The sequence below is a fragment of the Dermacentor andersoni genome, chromosome 8 (assembly GCF_023375885.2).
Source record: "Dermacentor andersoni chromosome 8, qqDerAnde1_hic_scaffold, whole genome shotgun sequence".
NCBI lineage: Eukaryota > Metazoa > Arthropoda > Arachnida > Ixodida > Ixodidae > Dermacentor > Dermacentor andersoni.
The window spans coordinates 141,886,135-141,906,837 of record NC_092821.1 but is presented as its reverse complement, the minus strand read 5'-3'; the positions used below and the strand labels follow the sequence as shown (position 1 = coordinate 141,906,837).

Sequence of the window (20,703 nt, the reverse complement as noted above, 5' to 3'; positions counted from 1 at the left end):
TATCGGCTGAGAAAAGTTGGGAATAGCGCCTTCTCGCCAGTGACAAAATACGCCTCGAATGTAGCACGTGTTGAATTGTGTTCATACTGCTTGCTGCGAGCCGCGTCTAAACTCAAGTTTGGTTTTCGAAACTGGGAGTCGTGAAAATGGGCGGCTTGGACATCACGAGCTTATGGGTATAATCGCACATAGGTCTGCTACACTTGCAATGCACAAGATCCCGCTATCTATCGAATAACTCGGTTAAAAAATAAAGCAATGCCTGCACATTTAGCATACGCAAACATTTTCGATGCTGTTCCTGTCAGAACGTTTCCTATATTACCTGGTCATCTCGGACATTGCATTTCAGACATACGATGCGGCAGCCTGACCATTTGGTGTCGATAAGGTGAATGTGTACATAAGACGGCCATTGCCTGCAAAAGCACTCGTCACGCTTACGTTGCACTTGTGAACCGCTCTATAGTCAAATGTAGCCACTGTAATAATGCTTAAAAGAAAGAAATAGGCGCACATTTCGGACCATTTTATCGGCTACTTCTGTGTGAGCTTTCTGAAACAATCACTCAGAAAAAAGCTGTTGCATAACTCTCGATTTCCTTAACAGTGATCGCCTCGAGCTACGTGGCGCAGTTAACATCGAGAGCCAAACCATCAAAAGCGATTAGAGATGCTTTATATTGGTCTACAGCAGCCTGAGGCTATGGCTCAAGCTCGACTAGGCGGATGGCGAGGAATGTAAATCGTTCATTTTAATGTACTCTTCTTCGGACTCCCTTTGAGCTTGGATAAATAAATAATTGAATAGGCAATCACGTTGTCGACACGATGTTCTTGCTCAGTGGCCGATCTAGCGAAGACGGGTTGAACGACGGTTGGCAGACTTGTTTCGTCGGTTTCGTCGGTGCGCAAGTCTGCCACACAAAGACGACTCGCTGTCGCAGGTGGCGCCAGCGTCGTCCCAGCGTGACAAAATGTCGCTCAGCGAAACGGTCTATAATCTAGTCAGCCCAGAGCTGGCGTCGGCATCATGTCGACGTCATGTCGGTATTGGTGTCGTTTCCGCCATGTGCAATCGCACATTTAGCGTTTACACAGAGCTGGCAACCGTATTTCGTTCCTAAAAGTCGCGACTCAACGTTCCACTGCACCGCACGACGCAGACGCGACGCCTTCCATCACGTGTCTCTACATCCGTAAATAATTTTTAAGTCACCTATGGCACGTGATATTTTCTATGTCTCCAGCATTACTGAAACAGGAGGGTATTGCTCGCATAAAAAATATCGAATCGAAAAGGTCAGTTGAAGTGTATCGCGAATCAACTTGTAATCACCCACGTTTGGACTCATGTTTGAATTGTAGTGATGAAGGTGACTGATGCCTAAACGATGACGAAGTGCAGAACTTTCAAGACTAATGGTAGTATAAATCTATCCGTTCTCGAAATCTTGTAAAATATGCACTGGCACTGCGCCTAATTTCTCCCCTAACAGCGTGAAACAGGCGTTTAGCGTGGTATTAACTGAAACACCGAAGTATACGCAGCACTTTTGGGTGGACGCTATTCTCGAAAGTTATGTTGGCCTAAAGGCTTCATGCTGAACAGAAGCTCGGTTCTAATTTCAGCATAAATTATAAAGTTAATTAGTGTAAGGTTATGAATTAGATAACCGAACACGGCGACTACTTGTTCTAGTAATGTCCGAAATTCACCTGAACACTCTCAGTCGCGTTACATACTAAATACGATTTTTAAAAGATTGGTTCAATCAGAAAGACAAAGGACGTGTTTTTCCGGCGTAACCCAATTATATCGAAGACACTGCAGCGAGAAATTACAGAACAGGCGGGAGACCATGAAATAGTGGTTTACTTCCAGAAAAGGCAAAGTATTTGCAAGGGGTAAACACTAATAAGAATTACCGGTGCACACTCTTCACACATGCACGCCGGCAAATACACTGCAGAATTTCTTGTAGCGAGAAGGACACGGATGCATGCTTTCACATTTATTTAGTTATTGTGCAATGAACTATGCCTCAGCTGTAGCTCTTTAAATCACATATAGCTTATTATAAATAATACTATGAAGAACTTTGGCTCTACAGCCCTTCAACTGCTACGTGATGGTTAGCATATAAACGTGTAAGACTTGACTTTAATCAACCAAGAGAACAGGCAGGCTTCAGGAAGGGATATTCTACAACGGATCCCATTCATCGATCAGGCAACTGAGAAATCTGTGGAGTGCAATCAGCCTCTCAATATGGCTTTCATAGATTATGAAAAGGCATTTGATTCAGTAGAGACACCAGCAGTCATGGGGGAATTGCGTAATCAAGGAGTACAGAAGGCATACGTGAACATCTTGGGAAATGCCTACAAAGATTCCACCTCACCTCACTTCAATAGCGAGGCATCCAACCACTGTGACCACCAATTCCTTTGGGTAGCCTGCTTTGTTAGGACATTCAGGGCCATCCCATAGGGGCAGGATTTGAGAAGACTCACAATATAGTAGACCTTTCTCGCAGCGGTGCACACGTGGCCTTTACTGAAGACGAGAGAAATATTCAAGAGCTGCAGCTGATCGCCAAGAGGCATGTCGCGAGTGAACTTCAGACCTATGGAGCACTCCACACAACCGAAAGAACATTTTGAACATCCTCTTCCGTTAAATCTGCTTGCACTTGTCGAAATAGTGCTTAGTAACCGTCCATACGTAGCGTCACGCCTTCAGTGCACGAATGTCTTCTTATTAGCGCTTCAGTTTACCTGTCCCACTAGGCTTGGGAGATATCGCTTTTCATTCACGTATACCTTGCCTTTCTTTTTCTGGAAGTAAACAACTGGTTGGTAGACTAGCGGTTGTTTCGTCTTTTTTGTCTCTGTCTCCATGTTAAACCATTACCGCTGGAACAATGGATCCTTTGAACACAAAGCAACTAGACCAGCTTGTGTACCCTTACTACTGACTGACAACGGACAACACGCTGTCACGACGTCAGATCCTCGAGCCTTGCGTTGCGTTGTGATAGACGATGGGGGAAAACTGGCCATGGGCGTGAGAAGGCTAAACAGCCGGGCCAGGACAAGACACAACTTTTGCAAAAAGTTAAACATTTCTTTGAATTATGAGCGATAGATTGAATAAAGAGTGTAAGGGAGAGACGTAACCGCTTATGTATCCTTCGAGGTCACCTAACTGTGCCGAGTTTCCTAGCTGGTGAACAAACATTGTTCTGCCGGTTGTAAGACGGGTCCACTACTTGGTCCCGTCTTCATCATCATCATCATCATCATCAGCAGCAGCAGCAGCAGCAGCCTGGTTACGCCCACTGCAGGGCAAAGGCCTCTCCCATACGTCTCCAACAACCCTGGTCATGTACTAATTGTGGCCTTGTCGTCCCTGCAAACTTCTTAATCTCATCCGCCCACCTAACTTTCTGCCGCCCCCTGCTATGCTTCCCTTCCCTTGGAATCCAGTCCGTAGCCCTTAATGACCATCGGTTATCTTCCCTCCTCATTACATGTCCTGCCCATGCCCATTTCTTTTTCTTGATTTCAACTAAGATGTCATTAACTCGCGTTTGTTCCCTCACCCAATCTGCTCTTTTCTTATCCCTTAATGTTACACCCATCATTCTTCTTTCCATAGCTCGTTGCATCGTCCTCAATGATCCATCATCTCCTCTCCGAGGGGACATTATCCCCTTTCCAAGTGACTGGGGGGAGGGGGGTGATCGTTATACCCTTTTAGGTGGGCTAAGGAGTCTTCTCATGCCAGTAGTAGCATGTCTTTCTTTTTCCGCGTGACCCGAAGCACCGTAGAAATCCCCACAAAGTCGCGGCAACTGACGTCAGCGAGCACCACGTGACACCCAAAACACACAAACCGCGAGTTACGCACCACAATTGTGACGTAGGGGTCAGTTATAACAAGGTGTCGTTAGAAGCAAGCCCAGTTGGCACAGCAACTCTATATAGAATGGTTGGCATGCTGTTACAACGTCGGCCTGCCGTCGGCCTTCAGTGCATAGCCTGTGTACCTAATGTGTGTTTCCTTCGTTTCTCTCGTAGACGCCGAAGATGGGAGCGGAACAAGTAAGTCATTCGTTATTGTTTGCATTTTGGTTCAGTAGTAAAGCGGCCATTGGCCGTAATTACTCAAAGAAAAAGAATTACATTCGCAATCATGGGACTGTCAACAAGGGATCTCTAAGTCCTCGGAACGCCAACATTTTCTTTTCTGTGATTGTAAACAAGGGATATCGAAACCAGAGCGACAGAAAGCTGAGCTAGTTGCTAAGGGTTCATTATGCAAAAAAAGAGGTGAGGCGTGCAGACAGGACACACGAGTAGAGAAGTGGGCAACACGAATGCCACGAACATGGTCACGAACGTGAGAAATGGACAACACGAATGGCGTTCGTGTTGTCCACTTCTCTACTCTTGTGTCCTGTCTGCACGCCTCACCTCTTTTTTTGCATAATATTGCTACGGAACAGCCGCCGCAGTGTGGCTGCACTGAGGAGAAGGAAGACGACGTGGTCACCGCTTGATATAGCGTCGCCATCATTGCCACCGTTTGTCTACGTGTAAATATATTGTAAGTAGACTCGTACGTCAGCTACACGTAACATTAATTTGGTGGAGGTGCGGGGTAATAGACGTACGAGTCTATTTACAATATATTTACACGTAGACAATGTAGAAGCCAGAGATCCAAAAGCTTTGTGATCAACAACTATGGATATTTTCTTTGCACTTCACAGTGTTCCATGACCAGATCTACTGATGGTGTTTTCACGTGATAAAACGGTGTCCCGTCGAAATTTCGATTACAAAACCTACGTTTATAATGAAAAAAGCCATATGGCAGTGACGTTCTCATTCTGCCGGATGAAGTGATTTATGACGTAATTCATTATAGTCGATCATCTTTGAATGTGGTTTGATAACTTGGTCTCCCCACTATCATTATGTAAACAAGCTCGAATGCATGAAAAAAAAAGCAATACGATTCATATACGGCAGCCACGATCGCCACTTCAAACCCTCGTCGCATTTTCAACTGCTATCTATTCAGTCACCGGCTTTGAGGCGTACATATGAACGCCTTATCATGCTTCATAAGATTTGAATTATAAACGTGCTGCGCAAGATGCACAAGAAAAGAAAAAAAAAGGACAGGACGGAGCGCTGACTATCAAGTCTATTTCATGAAACGACAGAATGCCTTTATGTAGTCAACCTAATCACAAGCGCCACCCGGATGCGCAAAACCTAGAAAATAATATTGCCACCACCAACACGAAGTGTGCACACTATCTTTCAGTTTCGATTCTTTTTTGATACAGCATAAAAAAATACATCCTTAAAGGCCATCTTAAAGCGCACCAACAACAAAACCGAAATAAACCGGGGAAAATATATAGGAAGGACAATAGAGCACGCAGTAAAAATGAAAAAACAAACACAACTGACAAAACGCATATGCAGGGTTAACTATATCTGACACCAAAAACCCACAGAGTCTCTTATGTTATACCTAAGACGACATGAAGGTGGAAGCCCAAGTGCCGATGCATTAAAGACAGAAACACGACGTACACATCCGCCTAATTCGCTTAGTCATCCCTCTTAATTCGATCACACATCAAGCTTAATTCTATTGCCTTGAACTCGCATGAGTCATCCCCTTAATTCCCTTTATCACCCATCTTTTTCACCTATCTTGCTTGCTTACGGGGGTACGAGCCATTGATGATGATAATTTTTGTACCTTTCGTGTAGACGACACATTTTCGCTCAAGGACTTTGAAGGTCGACCGAATGATGAGACAAATAAGGTTTTAACCTTAATATTAGAAAAGCAGATGATGGTGAGAGCAACGTTCATGACGAAAAGGAATGCAGAAACTTTAAAACTCACATGTGGCCATCGAGAAAAGCAACTTCCTTGTCTGAGAGTGAAAAACGAAGGCGTGTATTCGCACTCGTCCTTATGATGCGTGAGGAAGAAAGCTTGAGTAATTTCCTTTTCTGTCCTATCACGTCCTTCTGCCTTCACTCCAATTCGATCGAACTGTGGTGAGCAGCCGCAACTCCTGCAATGGACAGCTAGATGTGCACCATTGTTACTCCTTACAGCCAGACTGCGCTCTCGCGTGCGATCATTAATACAGCGCCCCGTTTGCCCAGCGTACTCTCTCGCACAAGATAAAGGAGTACGCTAGACAGCAGCGCATAGACAATTCGTGAAAAAAAAAATAGTATGCTTCTTGACGCACTCACTTTCTCTTGGGACATCAGCGAGCAAATCTGTCCTAACTTGCAAGGCACCGGAAAAACTACCTTCACGCCGGACCTACTCGCAACCTCCTTAACATTGTCGAATAAATTGTGCCAGGTGTGGGATAACTTAGACTGTCTTCTTATCCCTTTCCTTCACCTTAGGGTTGCATTCCTTGTACTTTTGAAGCGGACTCTCACATGCGCTGAAGACTCGTTGTCCCACTGGGCGTTGAAACTATGCTGCATCTGGTGCGGACAGGACTTCTCGAGGGCTGCTGTGCAGGTTGACAGAATAACAGTTTTTACGAGCTTAGAGGGTGCGCTCTCATACAATAAAATACCTTTCCTGGATCTTGGGTTGTACCTCCAACAGATTTCTTCCAACAGGGTCGGAAGAAAAGTGGACTAAGAGTTATCTACTGCGCTTTCATAATTGCCAATTACTTTCCTTGTAAAGCAATTGGTAACTAATCAATTACGTTTATGATGAAAGTAACTGTAGTTGCATTCGGTTACTTTTTTTTCTGTTGTGTGTATAGGTCCCGTGGTTCGTGGTTTCAGTTGGGACTTGGGTGGTGTTTCTTCATCGTTCACGTTAGTTTGGTTGTTGACTCATGCCCCCGCGCCCCCCCCCTCTTCCCCGTCCCTCCTCTTCACGGTCCATGTTACTCAGTTCGTGGCTTGTTTCATGCTTGTTCATGGTTTCTGCTAGTAAGTAGTTGGCTCCTTTTTGTTCATAGTTCAGGTTTCTTAGTCGCTGTTGGTAACTCCTGTATCATGATGCTTTAACCTGTCGAGTCGTACGCATTACAGGTGCTTGTTTCATACTGGTTTATCGTTTTGGTTTATTGGCAGTTGGTTCGCACTTTATTGCTAATGATTATCTCCAGTTTGGTTATTGGCTAGTGCTTGTTCACGGTTTAGGTTCACTAAGCTTGTGGCTTGTTTCATACTGGCTCATGGTTTGGGGGTTAGATGGAAGTTCGTACCTGTTCACAGATCATGTTACTCCTATTAGTTACTGCAGGTAATTGGATTCCCATGCACCTGTGCCAACTTGATTGGCTGGTGCTGTATGTAGGCAGGGTGATCAGCGTAAGCTTCCTTCATCTGTGCACCTCTTTCTTGTGATCGCCTATCATTAGTATCGCTTTTGTTTTCTAATCAAGGTGAGGACTGAGATCACTTTGGAGCTGCGCTTGACAGGCTCGATCCTTGTTAACAGCTTTGCCGCGCGTTAGGCTGTGGACAGATTGATTACAGGGACTTTCACATTTACGTTGTTTTCTCCCTTCTTATTTTGCAGATACTAATAAGGAGAGGTACCTTGACGTAGAAAAGGGAAGTGGTAAGTTTCTAAATTAAGTATGACGCAACCTTATCGCTTTCGAACGATTTAGGCTCTGTAGTGTGAATACGCATCGGACAGTTGTTTAGTAACGCAAAAAGTGGTAACAATAAAAGAAATGTTGTTTTAGTAAAGTTCAGAATAATTTTTAAAGGGGTATACTGACATCATATTTTCGGGTATCCGTTTTTTTTTATGCTATAAGTGAAGCTTCTACGCCACTAAATACTAAAAGAAGATAGTGGCTAGCCTCAGGGCGCCATAATTAAATTATTGTGACAGCTTTTATACAACCAGTTTTGGTTTCCAGGAAGATGCGGTGTCGTGACAGTATGTGGTCGTGTGGGTGCAGGACATTGCTATGTTTTGACGCTCGATCCTACCCACTCTGCCGCCTCATATGCCGCCAGTCATTGTGAGCGCCGGTGTAGCAGCAATAGCGGACAACCGATTGAGCCGGAACGTGTGCCAAAACGCCGCACAGTACTGCTGCCACGTGATAACACACTGCGCCATGACGTCACAACCTAGCAGAAGCGAAAGCGAAACTAACCGTGGAAAATTCCTTGCCGTTTAGACTCCTGTAAGGGCCGCACTTGTTTTTCTCGTGACTTTGACGAGGTGCCTAGACGAGACCGAATCATTTGATCTAATTTTTTTTTCCGACTGCGAGTATCAAGGCCCGTAGTAATCCTCCGTCATCGCCCACCCCCACAAAAGCGAACGTTCTCATTTTCATACTGAATTTACTCATTCATTCTTGCGCGCTGAGCATTCGGCCACTCGTCTTCGCTCTAGCTGCCACTACTGCTTGAGCACGTCTGGCCAACGCATTCGCGGATCAAGGTCTCTTCCGTGCTATCCATGGCAGGGAGAATACCGGCATCGTACGCCAAGAAACGCTTCCTCTTCAGTGCGGACTCCCAGCAGCTGACAGATGAGGCAAAGCAAGGACAAACCGCACATCCAATAATAAAAAGCAAGATGGCGCCGACGAATTTGTGCGCAGCTACGGATGAAGACGGAGGAGTCTGTCGGGGCCGCGCTCCGTACGTCATAGGTCAAGTAGGGCACCTCGATACTAAGCCAGGCATGGTATCGAAGCACCGGTTGTCTACCGTGCCTGGTATAGGCAGCGGGCGAGGGAGAGTGTCTGCGTACCCGTATGCACGTCTCGAAGCGTGGCTTGGGTCGCGGTTCAGATAGTTTCTCGGGAGATGCAAAAGCATGTCGGATTTCTCGGCGTGTGACTTCAGCGGCCAAAGCTGACTGTGAGTGTCTTCGGCGTCGCTGTTTTGCCTTCGCAATCTCCTCGCACACAGCATAACCGCTCTAAAACGTACACTTGAACAGCTTTAACTTGCTTCCCACCGGATTACCTCTCGTCTCTGCTTGCTTCCCACCTTTATTACCATCCACACTCCAGGCATTATCTGTTAAATCCACCCTTACGTACATCCTCTCGCCAAAGCCACAGTCGTCCCATAGCACACATTAGCACCCGATCATCTGCCGTGAACACTTCGTTCTTCCCCGACGCAATAACCCATTGGAACAGTCTCCCAGAAGATATCGTCTCATGCACTGACCGTAAAACGTTCCGCGAAATGTTTAGTAACCACATTAAGTACCGATCCTACCCACCCTTACTCCAACACGATTTTCCCCTTTTTCCGCAATTGTTCCTGTTCCTGACTTGTTTTTGTTTATCGTTGTTTCTTTACTGCTCTGTAAATTTGTCCTAACATTCTCACAAAGATTATAGCCCTCCTTTAAGTAATGCCTCTGGGCCTTTAAGGTGAAAATAAATGAAATGAGGCATCCCTTATCAGTTGGCGCAGCGAGTTCTCGTCGGCCATGGCCAGTACTGCGTGGCTCATGTGGTCGCACCATTAGTGAGCATTCGTTCGTACTACCGGCAACGATGCCGGAGCGCCCACTCGATTGCTGTGGCACTTCTCCGTGAATTCGTTCACGGTTGCATAAGTGGGTTGTACACAAGAGCAGCGAAGAGCTGCTCGTTGACGCCGTGCACGAGATGGCTCAGCTTCTTTGAGTCAGGCATATTTGGACCCGCGCGGCAAATTAAACCTTCCATGTTCCTCGGCAAAGCGTAGACACACTTTCCGTGGGCTTTTTAATACTTCGCTACTCGAGCAGGCGTTGTGCATCATCTCGGGTGACCAGTCTTTCCGAAAGCATCAAGCAACCGACGACAAAACTACTTTCCACGTCGGCAAATGACACCTCGCGGTTTTTACAAAAGCGTGTCGTTGCGCTACCTTCAAAAGCGAAGTGCACGTTGGAAAGCTTCCTGGTCGGGACGCCACTGATTAATCTTAGCTGAGCCTTCGCACTGCACCAGCCACTATTCCGCGTCTTCACATGTGTCACCGCGAAAGCTCGCGGGCATTGCACTCCTTTGAACTGCCACCTGTGTTGGGCTCGCGAGTGCCCATTCTCGAGCAGGTGAGGTCGTGGGCAACGTTCCTTGCAAGAGACCGAATTCGCAGCGGTTTGCGCGGTCTACGCGTCAGCGTGTCTGTCTAAAATGGCCAAGCGTGGTTAGGGGGCCTTTAACGTGCCTGCAGCGCATAATACACGGGCGTTCTTTTTTTTTTATTTCGTCCTCATCGAAACGGGACTTCCGCAGGCGCGATTCGATCCCGTACACTCAGGCGGCGCTAAAATAGGCCAATACCATGAAAAAGCAGGTACACAAATGAGCACTCGTGTGTGTGCTTTTTTCGTCACTGTTTGAGAGCTGTTATTTTTTTTTTCAAGTATGATTCACGGCTGTGCTTATAGTACACATGCCCGAGCACCCACGAAAATGGAAAGGGAACAGCCAGCGCCGTATGCGAATAGATCATTGCGCGCGCCATGAAGATGTAGAGGGTTCCCCTCCCTGCAGCACTAAAAAGTATTGTTTTCTTCTAATATTTCTAATAACGTTACAGGTTAACTGTAATAAATTATTTCACCTGTGCTTGCCGGTAAGCTACTTTGTCCGCAGGCTTCATATGATCGTTACGATAAATCGTGTCCCTCCGTTGCCATGAGGCATCGCTGTATTCACTCTTTCCGTGTTCTTACTAAGTGGACATGTCGTGAGCGTTCACTAGGCTTTCAGAAGTAGAAATCGCGTTTTAAAAGTGTTCAGCGCCAGCTTTACGGCAGGGATAGCTCCAATTTCCCTATTCGAATACTTGCACAATGCAGGTACGACGTCACAGAAACAACCGCCACACTTTTTTGAAATACGCGCGTTGCATTTAAGCTATAGAAAACTCACTTTGCTGACTGCAGGAAGCAGCATTTTGATTTGGTCCTGTGGAGTGCTCGCGAGAATTCCTGACCACCAGTAAGATGAAAACACACACACGCACACGCACACTAAAGCACAACGGATACACCGCAGTTCTGTAAACTGCGTCTAGTTGCGCTTCTTAACACATACAAATGCGATACACAACCGTTTACAGCTTACGCTGAGATGTCCCAATGTTTACAAGGGCTATGGAAATGCCCTACTCACAAATTCGCAGACTACTTCCGAGCTGTGTACAGTGCGTGTAGCACATTCATTCACGTTAAATGCCGGATAAGGTACAGTTTTCAATATTGTGATACCGTTTTTTCTTTTGCTCAGTAATTTGGCGCTTAGGATTGATTTTTCCTAAATATTCTGATTTCCAAGTATGTTTCTACAAAACTTAATGGCCAAAATTAAAAATCTACTTGCTACAATTGGCAGAGCTATTTTTTGAAAAACGCTACAAATCTCATAAAGTCCCTTTCCTATGTGAGCTTAACAGAACAATTTAGCCGTTACTGTGTACTTAAAGAGCGAGGGGCTCTTTAACTGTGGCTTATTCTTGAGTACTTATTTATCTCTTTTACCGTGTATTTCCTGATGTCCACCGGCACGATGAATGCGCCAAAAAATGTAGTCTGTTTATCTCTCTGCACTGCGTTCAGAAATTACCGGCAGCGTTCGCTGAAACACCAGATAGCGATATGGCGACGGGGTTCTCGGAACGCATGCTAAGAAGTTCGACACTGCCGTGTTTCTGAGCTCATCCGGCATTATATTCGACTTGCTCAGTTATTCAACCATTTATTCTACCCATGACCGATGATGTTGGCTCATTCTCGCACTTATCTTCGTTCTAGGAACGGCGACTACACCTCGACCGCCACATACGACAAGTCAGTCAACTTCGAAGTCGCATATTATAATGGCCCCCGTTCCGCTGTACTGCAATACGGTGTTGCGTAAACGACGGGGGCGGGTGTATTTATTTAATTATTTTATTTATTTAGTTAGTTGGTTAGTTGGTTAGTTAATTAATGCGTTAGTTAGTTAGCTAGTTAGTTAATTAGCTAGTTAGTTAATTAATTAATTAATTAACTAATTAATTAATTAATTAGTTAGTTAGTTAGTTAGTTAGTTAGTTAGTTAGTTAGTTACCTCACAGGCTCCCGAAAGAGTATTGCATGAGGGGAGGATGCAGGCAATTAGCAAAAAGAAAGGAGTTCTAAGAAATTATTCATGGTTAGCGAGTAAACATGAAAGAACAAATATCTAACAATATAAATGACGCGATAAATGAAACAAAACGACTGTGTGAAGTAGCAAAAAAAAGTGCACCAAGAAATTATACAAATGGTAGCTGGTGAAGATGAAAGAACAAGTCTCTAACAATGTTAACGCAATATAAAACAAATGACACTTCCGGTTCGTTCGCGCTCAAATTTCTCCCAGTGGACGAACTTGGTAATGCATTTTGCTTCGTCACATGTTCAGGTGCAATACCTTATCGTTCCGTCAAGATTGGATCTGGAGGCTTCTGCTTCACTGAAACGTTCATAACGCCGCCATCTTTGTGTTTGACATTTTGTGTTTTGCAGTTATAAAACCCGTTGGTTCAAGATTTTGCCCTTAGGGCGCGTGTTTCAGGCATGCGCCTGTTGTCTTTTAACCAGTGAGATCACGAGATTCAGCGGTCTAAATTTCGTTTTTTTTTTCGTTTTTTAATGATTTATTGACACGTTATTATAGGCTGTCTTAGGGGACACGGCTAAAGGCAGCCATTTTCCTGACTGGAACGTGCTGCCCGTACAGTAGCAGCAGTATGGCAACACTGTAGAAAGACACTCAACAGAGCACGTCTGAAACTAAACTCGCTATACATGTATAGTCCACTTCAGCCGCTAATGCAGTTTTTTTTTCTTGCTTATTTGAAATTATTCCTGTTTTAGCTCGTATTTAATGCCGAGCTCTCTTACGTGTCATTGGAAGTCCAGCGAAAAGTTGGAGAAAAACAAGTTTCGGAGATATTTCACATAAATTCCGATAAATATACTTGGGGCAGCAGCAACTTCGCAAAAAACGACGCAGGCTCGACAACAAAGTTATGTGCAAATAGAATATTTTATTTTGTAGTTAACGCAGGTTTTCTTAATCAGCTGTTACAGCCAAATTCTACGCCTTGAGCAAGATTATACTCAAAGAGGAGAAATTACTCGGGTATATAAGCGTCTGTTCAATCGATTGGTCGGCAAACATCTTGTGGAGCCCCCCCCCCCCCCCCCCCCGCCCCCCTCCCTGGAGCTCTTTTTCACTAGCCCGACGTTTAGACTTAAACGAGAAGTTAGAACGAACTGCAGCAGATGTTCACGTTCCTCGAATAGATGGACCATGTATGTAACGTAAATAAAGTAAAGCTGCGTATTATTCAGCCCTAAGAACACTGTACGTATGCTACAATTGCAACCTTTAACTGTGTAAAATTCACGTATCAGTCTGATCGGAACACGCATGTTTAATGGGCAAATAATTCTGTCTGCAAAAGCAAAAAAAAAAGTATAAGAGTGTGAGTTATGAACATATTTACGCCCTTGTTCACTTTTAAGGGTATAAACTTATCTTACAGTGTTCATCAAAGAACTCATCGGTTGCAGTAATCAACAAATAAATGTGTAGTAACAGCTTCTAGCGCTTATAAAGCACGCCTTAGAGAGCTTCCGACAGAGTTGCGCAAATGTGCAAGCTGGCTATGTTCACGTGAGTTAGGCGTACCCGCAGTACAGCGCTATTTAGTTGTAGGAAGGAGGTAACTCATGCACACCTTTTCATCCCTTTGGACAATGTCGATTGGACACCGCGGGCATTTACTATAGTTAACGCCCAAATTGAAGTGCTTGTAGCTGAGTTTTCTGTTACAGCTTGTCTCGTCAGTAAAGTCACTGGTCACATGTAATTGGTTACTGAGGAAAAAAAGTAAAAAAGAACAGCGATCGTTACGTAGTAAACAAAGTAACAAAGTTAAATTACGAAAACAACCAGAAAGTGTAACTGACGGCGAGCAGTTCATCATCATCAGCCTATTTTATGTCCACTGCAGGACGAAGGCCTCTATCTGCGATCTCCCATTACCCCTGTGTTGCGCCAACTGATTCCAACTAGCACCCGCAAATTTCCTAATTTCGTCGCACCACCTAGACTTCTGCCGTCCTCTACTGCGCTTCCCTTCTCTGGGTATCCATTCTGTCACCATAATGGGCTGACGGTTATCTCATCTGCGCAACTTATCTGGCCAGTAGTTAATTATACGTAATTGGTTACGCACATGTGTCACGCAGAGCTATAATTTGCCTACTGTTGATACTGCCGATAGTTTAATAGCTTTCGCACTGACAATAGCAAAATAGAAAGAGAGAGATAAAAAGGAAGGCAGGGATGTTAAGCACTATTCTGCACTGGGGAAATGGAAAAAGGACATAGAAAGAACGAAGCTAGAGAGAGCGAGAGAAAGAAAGAGAAAGGAATGCGGTCAGTGTGAGGCGCTCCCACAGGTCAGTCCTTCTCAGAAAGCACAAGAGTGCCTTCACTGCCCTCTGAGCCGATTATCGGTCGGGACGGCGTTCCAGTATTGTCTGTTCACGCGGCTGAAGATGCATCTAGTCTGCTCAATGCGCTCGACATAGATTGTCTTTGGTGTTTCTAATTGAGGACTGCGGCACAATAGATGCGTCATTGTTTTCACCGCAGCAGCAGGCATCACATGCAGGATTGTCAGCCATTCCAATTAGGGTTCAAGAATTATATTTAATACTACCGCCATAGTACAATGCAGTCCAGTAGTAAACAGAACACCCAGATGGGCGATGTATCTTTCTATTACGCTATGATGACGAGATTGATAATGATGATCTTTAAAGCCTGGTTGCAAACAATCTTTCCAAGAATGAATAGCTGCTGCACGGCTAGCTTTCCAAAGGCGGCTAAGTAAACAGTTGCCAAATAAAAAATCGGATGTTGTGGAAAGAGAACAGAAAAAGCTGGTCGAAGGGCCTGTGTGCCGTAGACACGTGTAATAGGGCCTGTTGCGAGGAAAACATCACTGATTGTGGTATAAAATATAAATCTGCTACATGACTGTAGACCGCCGCAAACACTGAATGACAGACTGCAGGCAACAATCGCAGGTTCTCATGTAGGCTTCAGCCGTGAAGCCGCAAGCAAAGCTTGCTTAATACTCATTTTGTTTCTGCGTTGCTTCGAAGACGTTTGTCGTTGTTTCACTGCTGATCGTTTGCGATACTTCGTTCAGCAGGCAGAGAACAGTATAACCACACAAACAGCCGGTTTCTGCGAAATATTAGGTTAGTTTCAAGCGTCGAAAGTACAGAATAATTATTTCACTTTTAGAATACGAGATGTTATGTTGTAATATTCGAAACGTCAATATTCGCCAATCCTTAAACAAAACCCCTTCCCTGAAATGTGACAAAAAATTTCTAAAGTTTCGCTCTGACGCTTTCGGGTGTTTCCCTAGACGACACAAACTACCTTCGCAGTTGTCTGCACTGTTTCCTAGAGCGCTCGATCACCTCGCTTCAAAGCAAACGGCGCAATAAGGCGTCCGGTGAAACGTTGTGGAAGCTACGCAAGAGTTCGGCAACGAGAATGTATCACTCCGCGCGTTGCGTCCGTGCCTCGTTGCGCGCCAAAGGTGTGCGCTCGCGCGAGCGTGCACGTGACGTTGCCCCGACGGGCTGCCAATAAGAAGAAACCCGAAAAGAAGCGCAATGAAAAACAAACTGATCTAAACTAACACGTTAAATAGCAGTATATAGCACAGTTGCTTTCTTTCTAAGAATTAAAACGTTTTTCATTCAATACTGAGCCCATACAGAGAACAGTTTAGCACAATTACTATTAAGAACATCAAACTATTTCTAAGTGCGGACGCAGCCACTGCAATAAGGTCTCTCTGGCCTCCACAGCGTTGCACCTGATGTCTGAAACGGAGTATAGGTTTACCGGAATACCGCGCCCGATAATGTGGCTCGCGTGAGTGGCGTACCATGTATATCAAGCCTTTCAAACCAAACAGCTCAAAAATATCGTTTCTCTTCATTTCGTCTCGCAGCGCACTACACAAATGCGTTAGGGAACGGCGTAAGCTTCTGTAGCGTTATCAGAAACACTGTACACCTGAAAAAATCCGAGGACACCTAAGCACTCCTTATAAACTAATGCTCAAGTGAACGCCGCTGAGAGGTCCTGTAATTCGAGTTTTGCGTCGCGAGTAATGTACCATGGCTGTACGGGCTGCCCGAGCCAGAAAGAAGCAGCAGCAGCCTTCCCACCTCTGTATGCCACCGACGTCCTCCGCGACGAGAGACCGAGGAAGCAGCAGCGGCCACCAGGGCCGGCAGGCGCGCGAGGCAGCTAATCCCAGTGGGGGTGAGAGAGAGGGGGCGAGGAGAGGGATAGGGAGAGAGAGCGAGAGATACGGAAGACGCCCCGGCTTCCGAGAGGGGGACGGCGGCACCCGCACGCGCGCGTCACGTGAGTGCCTCGCCGACGACACCGCCATCTCGCTCCGCGGTCTCGCGTCGACGTAGCTGCTCCGTCTAGGCGCGCTGGTGACGGGGCGTCGCGGCGACGCCCTCTCCCCTCACGCAACGCGGTTTCGCCCGCTTTGATCTTGTCGAGATGCGCTCGTAACATGGCGTCGCGGCCAATGGGGAATTTAGATGCCGTTTTGCAGCTTCGGACGCCGCCTTGTTTCACTCCGCGGGCCATCTGATGCCTTCGGGTCGATTATTGTCCCGTTCAACTTCGCAGGTGCTCCGCCGGTCGTCCCAAGCACGCAAGCGACTGACCCTCCTGTAGCGCCACCGACACCGCCTCCCGTGACCATTCCGACGACACCACGGCCTGTCCCGCCGACAGCGCCTCCCGTGGCCCCCACCACATCACGGCCCGTCCTGCCGTCCACACCGAGAAGCACTCCCAGGGCGCCACCGAGGCCGATACCAACGCCACCGAGGCCGATACCAATGCCACCGACGCCGATACCAACGCCACCGACACCCAGGCCAACGACACCGAGGCCAACGACACCGAGGCCAACGACACCGAGGTCAACGACACCGATGCCAACGACACCGATGCCAACGACACCGATGCCAACGACACCGAGGCCAACGTCACCGAGGCCAACGTCACCGAGGCCAACCACACCGAGGCCAACGACACCGAGGCCAACGACACCGAGGCCAACGACACCGAGGCCAACGACACCGAGGCCAACCACACCGAGGCCAACCACACCGACGCCAACGACACCGACGCCAACGACACCGACGCCAACGACACCGACGCCAACGACACCGACGCCAACAATACCAATGACACCGACTACGACACCGACTACGACAACACCTTTTCCGGGAATACGTAAGTGCATGTGGAGCTTCTATACTCGTAAAGGCCGCATTCAGTCGGCGGTGCCGCTCTTGTCTCGTCTTTCGTACCTTGTAATAAATTGTGCCTAAAGCGTGGCGGTTACGACGTGTTTCCGACTCTGCGTATCACTTGCGGCGCATGCAGCGTACAAAAGGCATAGCCTTCGGGATTTGTTTACGATGCTCGGAGGAACGGGCACGGATTCGAACACCTTTTGAAAGCTTTCACCTCTGCGTGTCACGTGATACTCCACCGCGGTGCGTTAACCGTGAAACGCGTTGTGCGCATGCGCGTCTTCAGAGTGGTTGCATGACGTCACCGCAGCCTCGCGGACAGCCTGCTGCGATTTTAATTTGCTCTTGTAACTTGATGCCCGTCCTCGCAGCAGGAAATAGAGTGAAATCAAGCATCGCCTATAGCCTTATCTCGTGTGGGGAATAAATAGTTAGCGCTATGTCTCGTTGCTATAATTCATACTAGCGGTTTCCGTTTGGCGTAAGCCTAAGGCCCAAGTAGAGACGCCACCGGGCAGCGTATTTTATTTTAAAGGTATATTTATTTCTGCCCTACCAGAGGACGCCACAGCTTGAACAAAACTCAATATGTGCTCGCCTTAGCCGCGCTAATAATCACGTGGAGGGTAACAGTGATATATTTGTTTAGATCAGTTTGGATTAAGACGACGACCGTCAGCTTGACGAGGTCCACGGAACCTTCGAATTTACATTGCAGAGGCACATCTACGCGGTGACCATTCTTTATCTTTCAATTTTCAAACATCGACTGTCGCACATGACATAGTTCTTGTGTTTGAGCTGGATTATTCAGACAGGTGGACATTACCTGCACGAGAAATCGAAACGCATATGCAACTAATTTAAGCTTGCTAATTAACTTTTCTTGGTTATTTTACTTTCCGGCACATACTGTAATTAGCAAATTGCAGCTGGTGAGTTTGCAAGGCGTGTCCACTTCTATAATGAATTTCGAGGATGAGGCCAGTTTCGACATATGTGCCAACAAACTCGCCGTAGCATATGCACTGTTGTTCCAGTTATGGCGAGGCTTATAGCGCACGAAAAGACGAGGGTACAGAAAGACGTGGTACGCGCGTCTTTCTGTGCCCTCGTCTTTTCGTGCTCTATAAGCCCCGTCATGTCATACCAACACGCCCAAAACGCTGCGTTACTGAGTGTTCGAGTTTCTTTTTCAGCGGAACGCTCTTTTAAGCTCTGAAGCACAAAAGCAAATTGGAACGTCCATGTATCTCGTCCCCCCCCCCCCCCACCTTGAGAAATAATACCTCGTAACTGATACCATCCTGGAGATACATTTAAAGTGGATACATCTTGCATTCTCACCAACGATATAAATTCGCAAATTCCAACATGTGCCGTAAAGTAAATAATTGAGAAGCTAATTAAAGGGTTTACGTTAATCAGTCGGACATGCGTTTTGATTTCTCGTGCTAGAAATGTCCGCATCTCTAGGGGGGGTATTTTGTAACAGTCCACCTGTGGACTCTCCATTTCGGCCGCTGCTGATTGGCTAGGGCCGCTTGTCTCCTCCTTTTTTGTACAGCTGCATCCAATCAGCAGCGGCCGAAATGGACAGTCCGTTAGGTGGACTCTTAGAGAATACCCGCCTCCCCCCCAGCTCAACGACAAGAATTATGCTCTTGCCACAGGCGATTTATAAAAATTTAATAAAACTGAAAAATGATCACCCTGTATAGTAGCAACAGCAAAATGGAGAATGCTAAATATGCACAGAAATACGCGCTCCTTTAAAGGGACAGCGTTAAGAACTCCGTGTCGCAGAAAATCTGGACTCGGCGTCCCACGTTCGGCGTCGACCGTCTTTAAGCGAAAAATTATTCCGAACCTCGCATACCCAACCATGTAGGCCTTCCGGGTAGCGCAGAGACGTTACTGAACTAATTGAATTTCTCAAAATAAAATTCATCAGAAAAATCGTAAAGTACGACTGACACACAACCTATAGACATGATAGCGTCGGACTGTAATTTGAATATGCGAGAAAATATAATTCTCTTACGCGGAAACCAAACGCCTTTCCAGCGTTTCTACCATTCACAGAGCGGCGCGCCCGGTTCCTTGCAAACGCTCCATATGGCGCTTGCCTCCGCAAATCCGTGGCCCATGCAAGAAGCCGCGTTTCTACCAGAAAGCTCGCCTTCGTGTATAGCGCTCGTCGCCAGCGTTTCCCTGTAAACGTTACGGTTAGGTAAGCTGCAGTTGCTGGGAAGCGTGAGAAGCGATCAGGGATCTTTGAATGCTATCGCGTTTCACTCTCAAAGGCCAAGCTTAAGAGTCTCCCAACTTCTTTGCTTTATGCTTAGACGTGTTGAGGGGCGTGTTCTTGCTAGCCTTGGTATACGTGATGTCTATGATGTTGTATTACCCTTTGCACATTTTAGAGTGTCAATTTGTTTTTTGTTTTTTGTTATTGCACGTTATAATAAGCTCACCCTTCGTTTCCTTGATTTGAGTCTCTTGTTTTTTACTTTTCAGCATCGCGACCCGGAAAACCACCACGTAAGAATGTCGCTCTTATTTCGATTTACAATGTGCTACTCATGTCGCACAATATTGCTCCCTGTGGTGACTTATACCTGCCACGTCCGTCGACTAACAGCATTCTTCTTTGAATTGTGCCTGAGGGCCCTTTTTTTCTTTTCTGCCGGGAAACGTTATTTTCAATCACGTGGTTGGATTTCGCGCAACAGGCAGCATCGTTCACCCGTGTTAGCATGAACGCTCGTTTTCTGTAATGAGAAATTCCAGCTTCAAATTCGTCACTAAAGTTTCTTGACACAAACCCTGCAGCACGGACTACGGTTAACTGTAAATAATTTTTTTATTTTTATTTTGTTGTATCCTCAAGACTGAAGTATTACAGAGTGTAGTGGGTAAGAAACATATACATAATTAAATAACAAAGCAGTGATAGGTGGTTAGTTATTACAGAAAAATGTATTAGTTAATTGTATATGGGAGTGATGAAGTCTGATAAGGCCGAACGAAACTGAGTTGTCCTTGATTGCGACAACTGCGCCAGGAAGGTGGTTCAATTTCTGAGAGGTCCTAGGAATAAATAATTCGTGACAGCTTCTGGGGTGGCATTGAATTATTCCAACCTTACGGCTATGATCAATGCGAGAGGAAATGTAGGTTGGAGATGATATCGCGCAGGTAGGGAATTGTGGAAATATAGTTTATGAAATAAAGCAAGGCGAAATCACTTACGTCGGGCTGAGAGAAAT

At 46.1% G+C, this 20,703-nt stretch overlaps 1 protein-coding gene across 1 annotated transcript in view; it reads left to right on the top strand.

The window, feature by feature from the left end:
- The window catches only part of LOC126526076 (uncharacterized), a 78,463-nt gene that overhangs the window by 7,869 nt on the left and 49,891 nt on the right, over positions 1–20,703 (top strand). The window contains exons 3-6 of the mRNA XM_072284135.1: positions 4,087–4,110; positions 7,610–7,651; positions 16,794–17,408; positions 19,952–19,975. Coding sequence (XP_072140236.1) covers positions 4,087–4,110; positions 7,610–7,651; positions 16,794–17,408; positions 19,952–19,975 — 705 coding nt within the window. The remainder of the gene's footprint in view (positions 1–4,086; positions 4,111–7,609; positions 7,652–16,793; positions 17,409–19,951; positions 19,976–20,703) is intronic.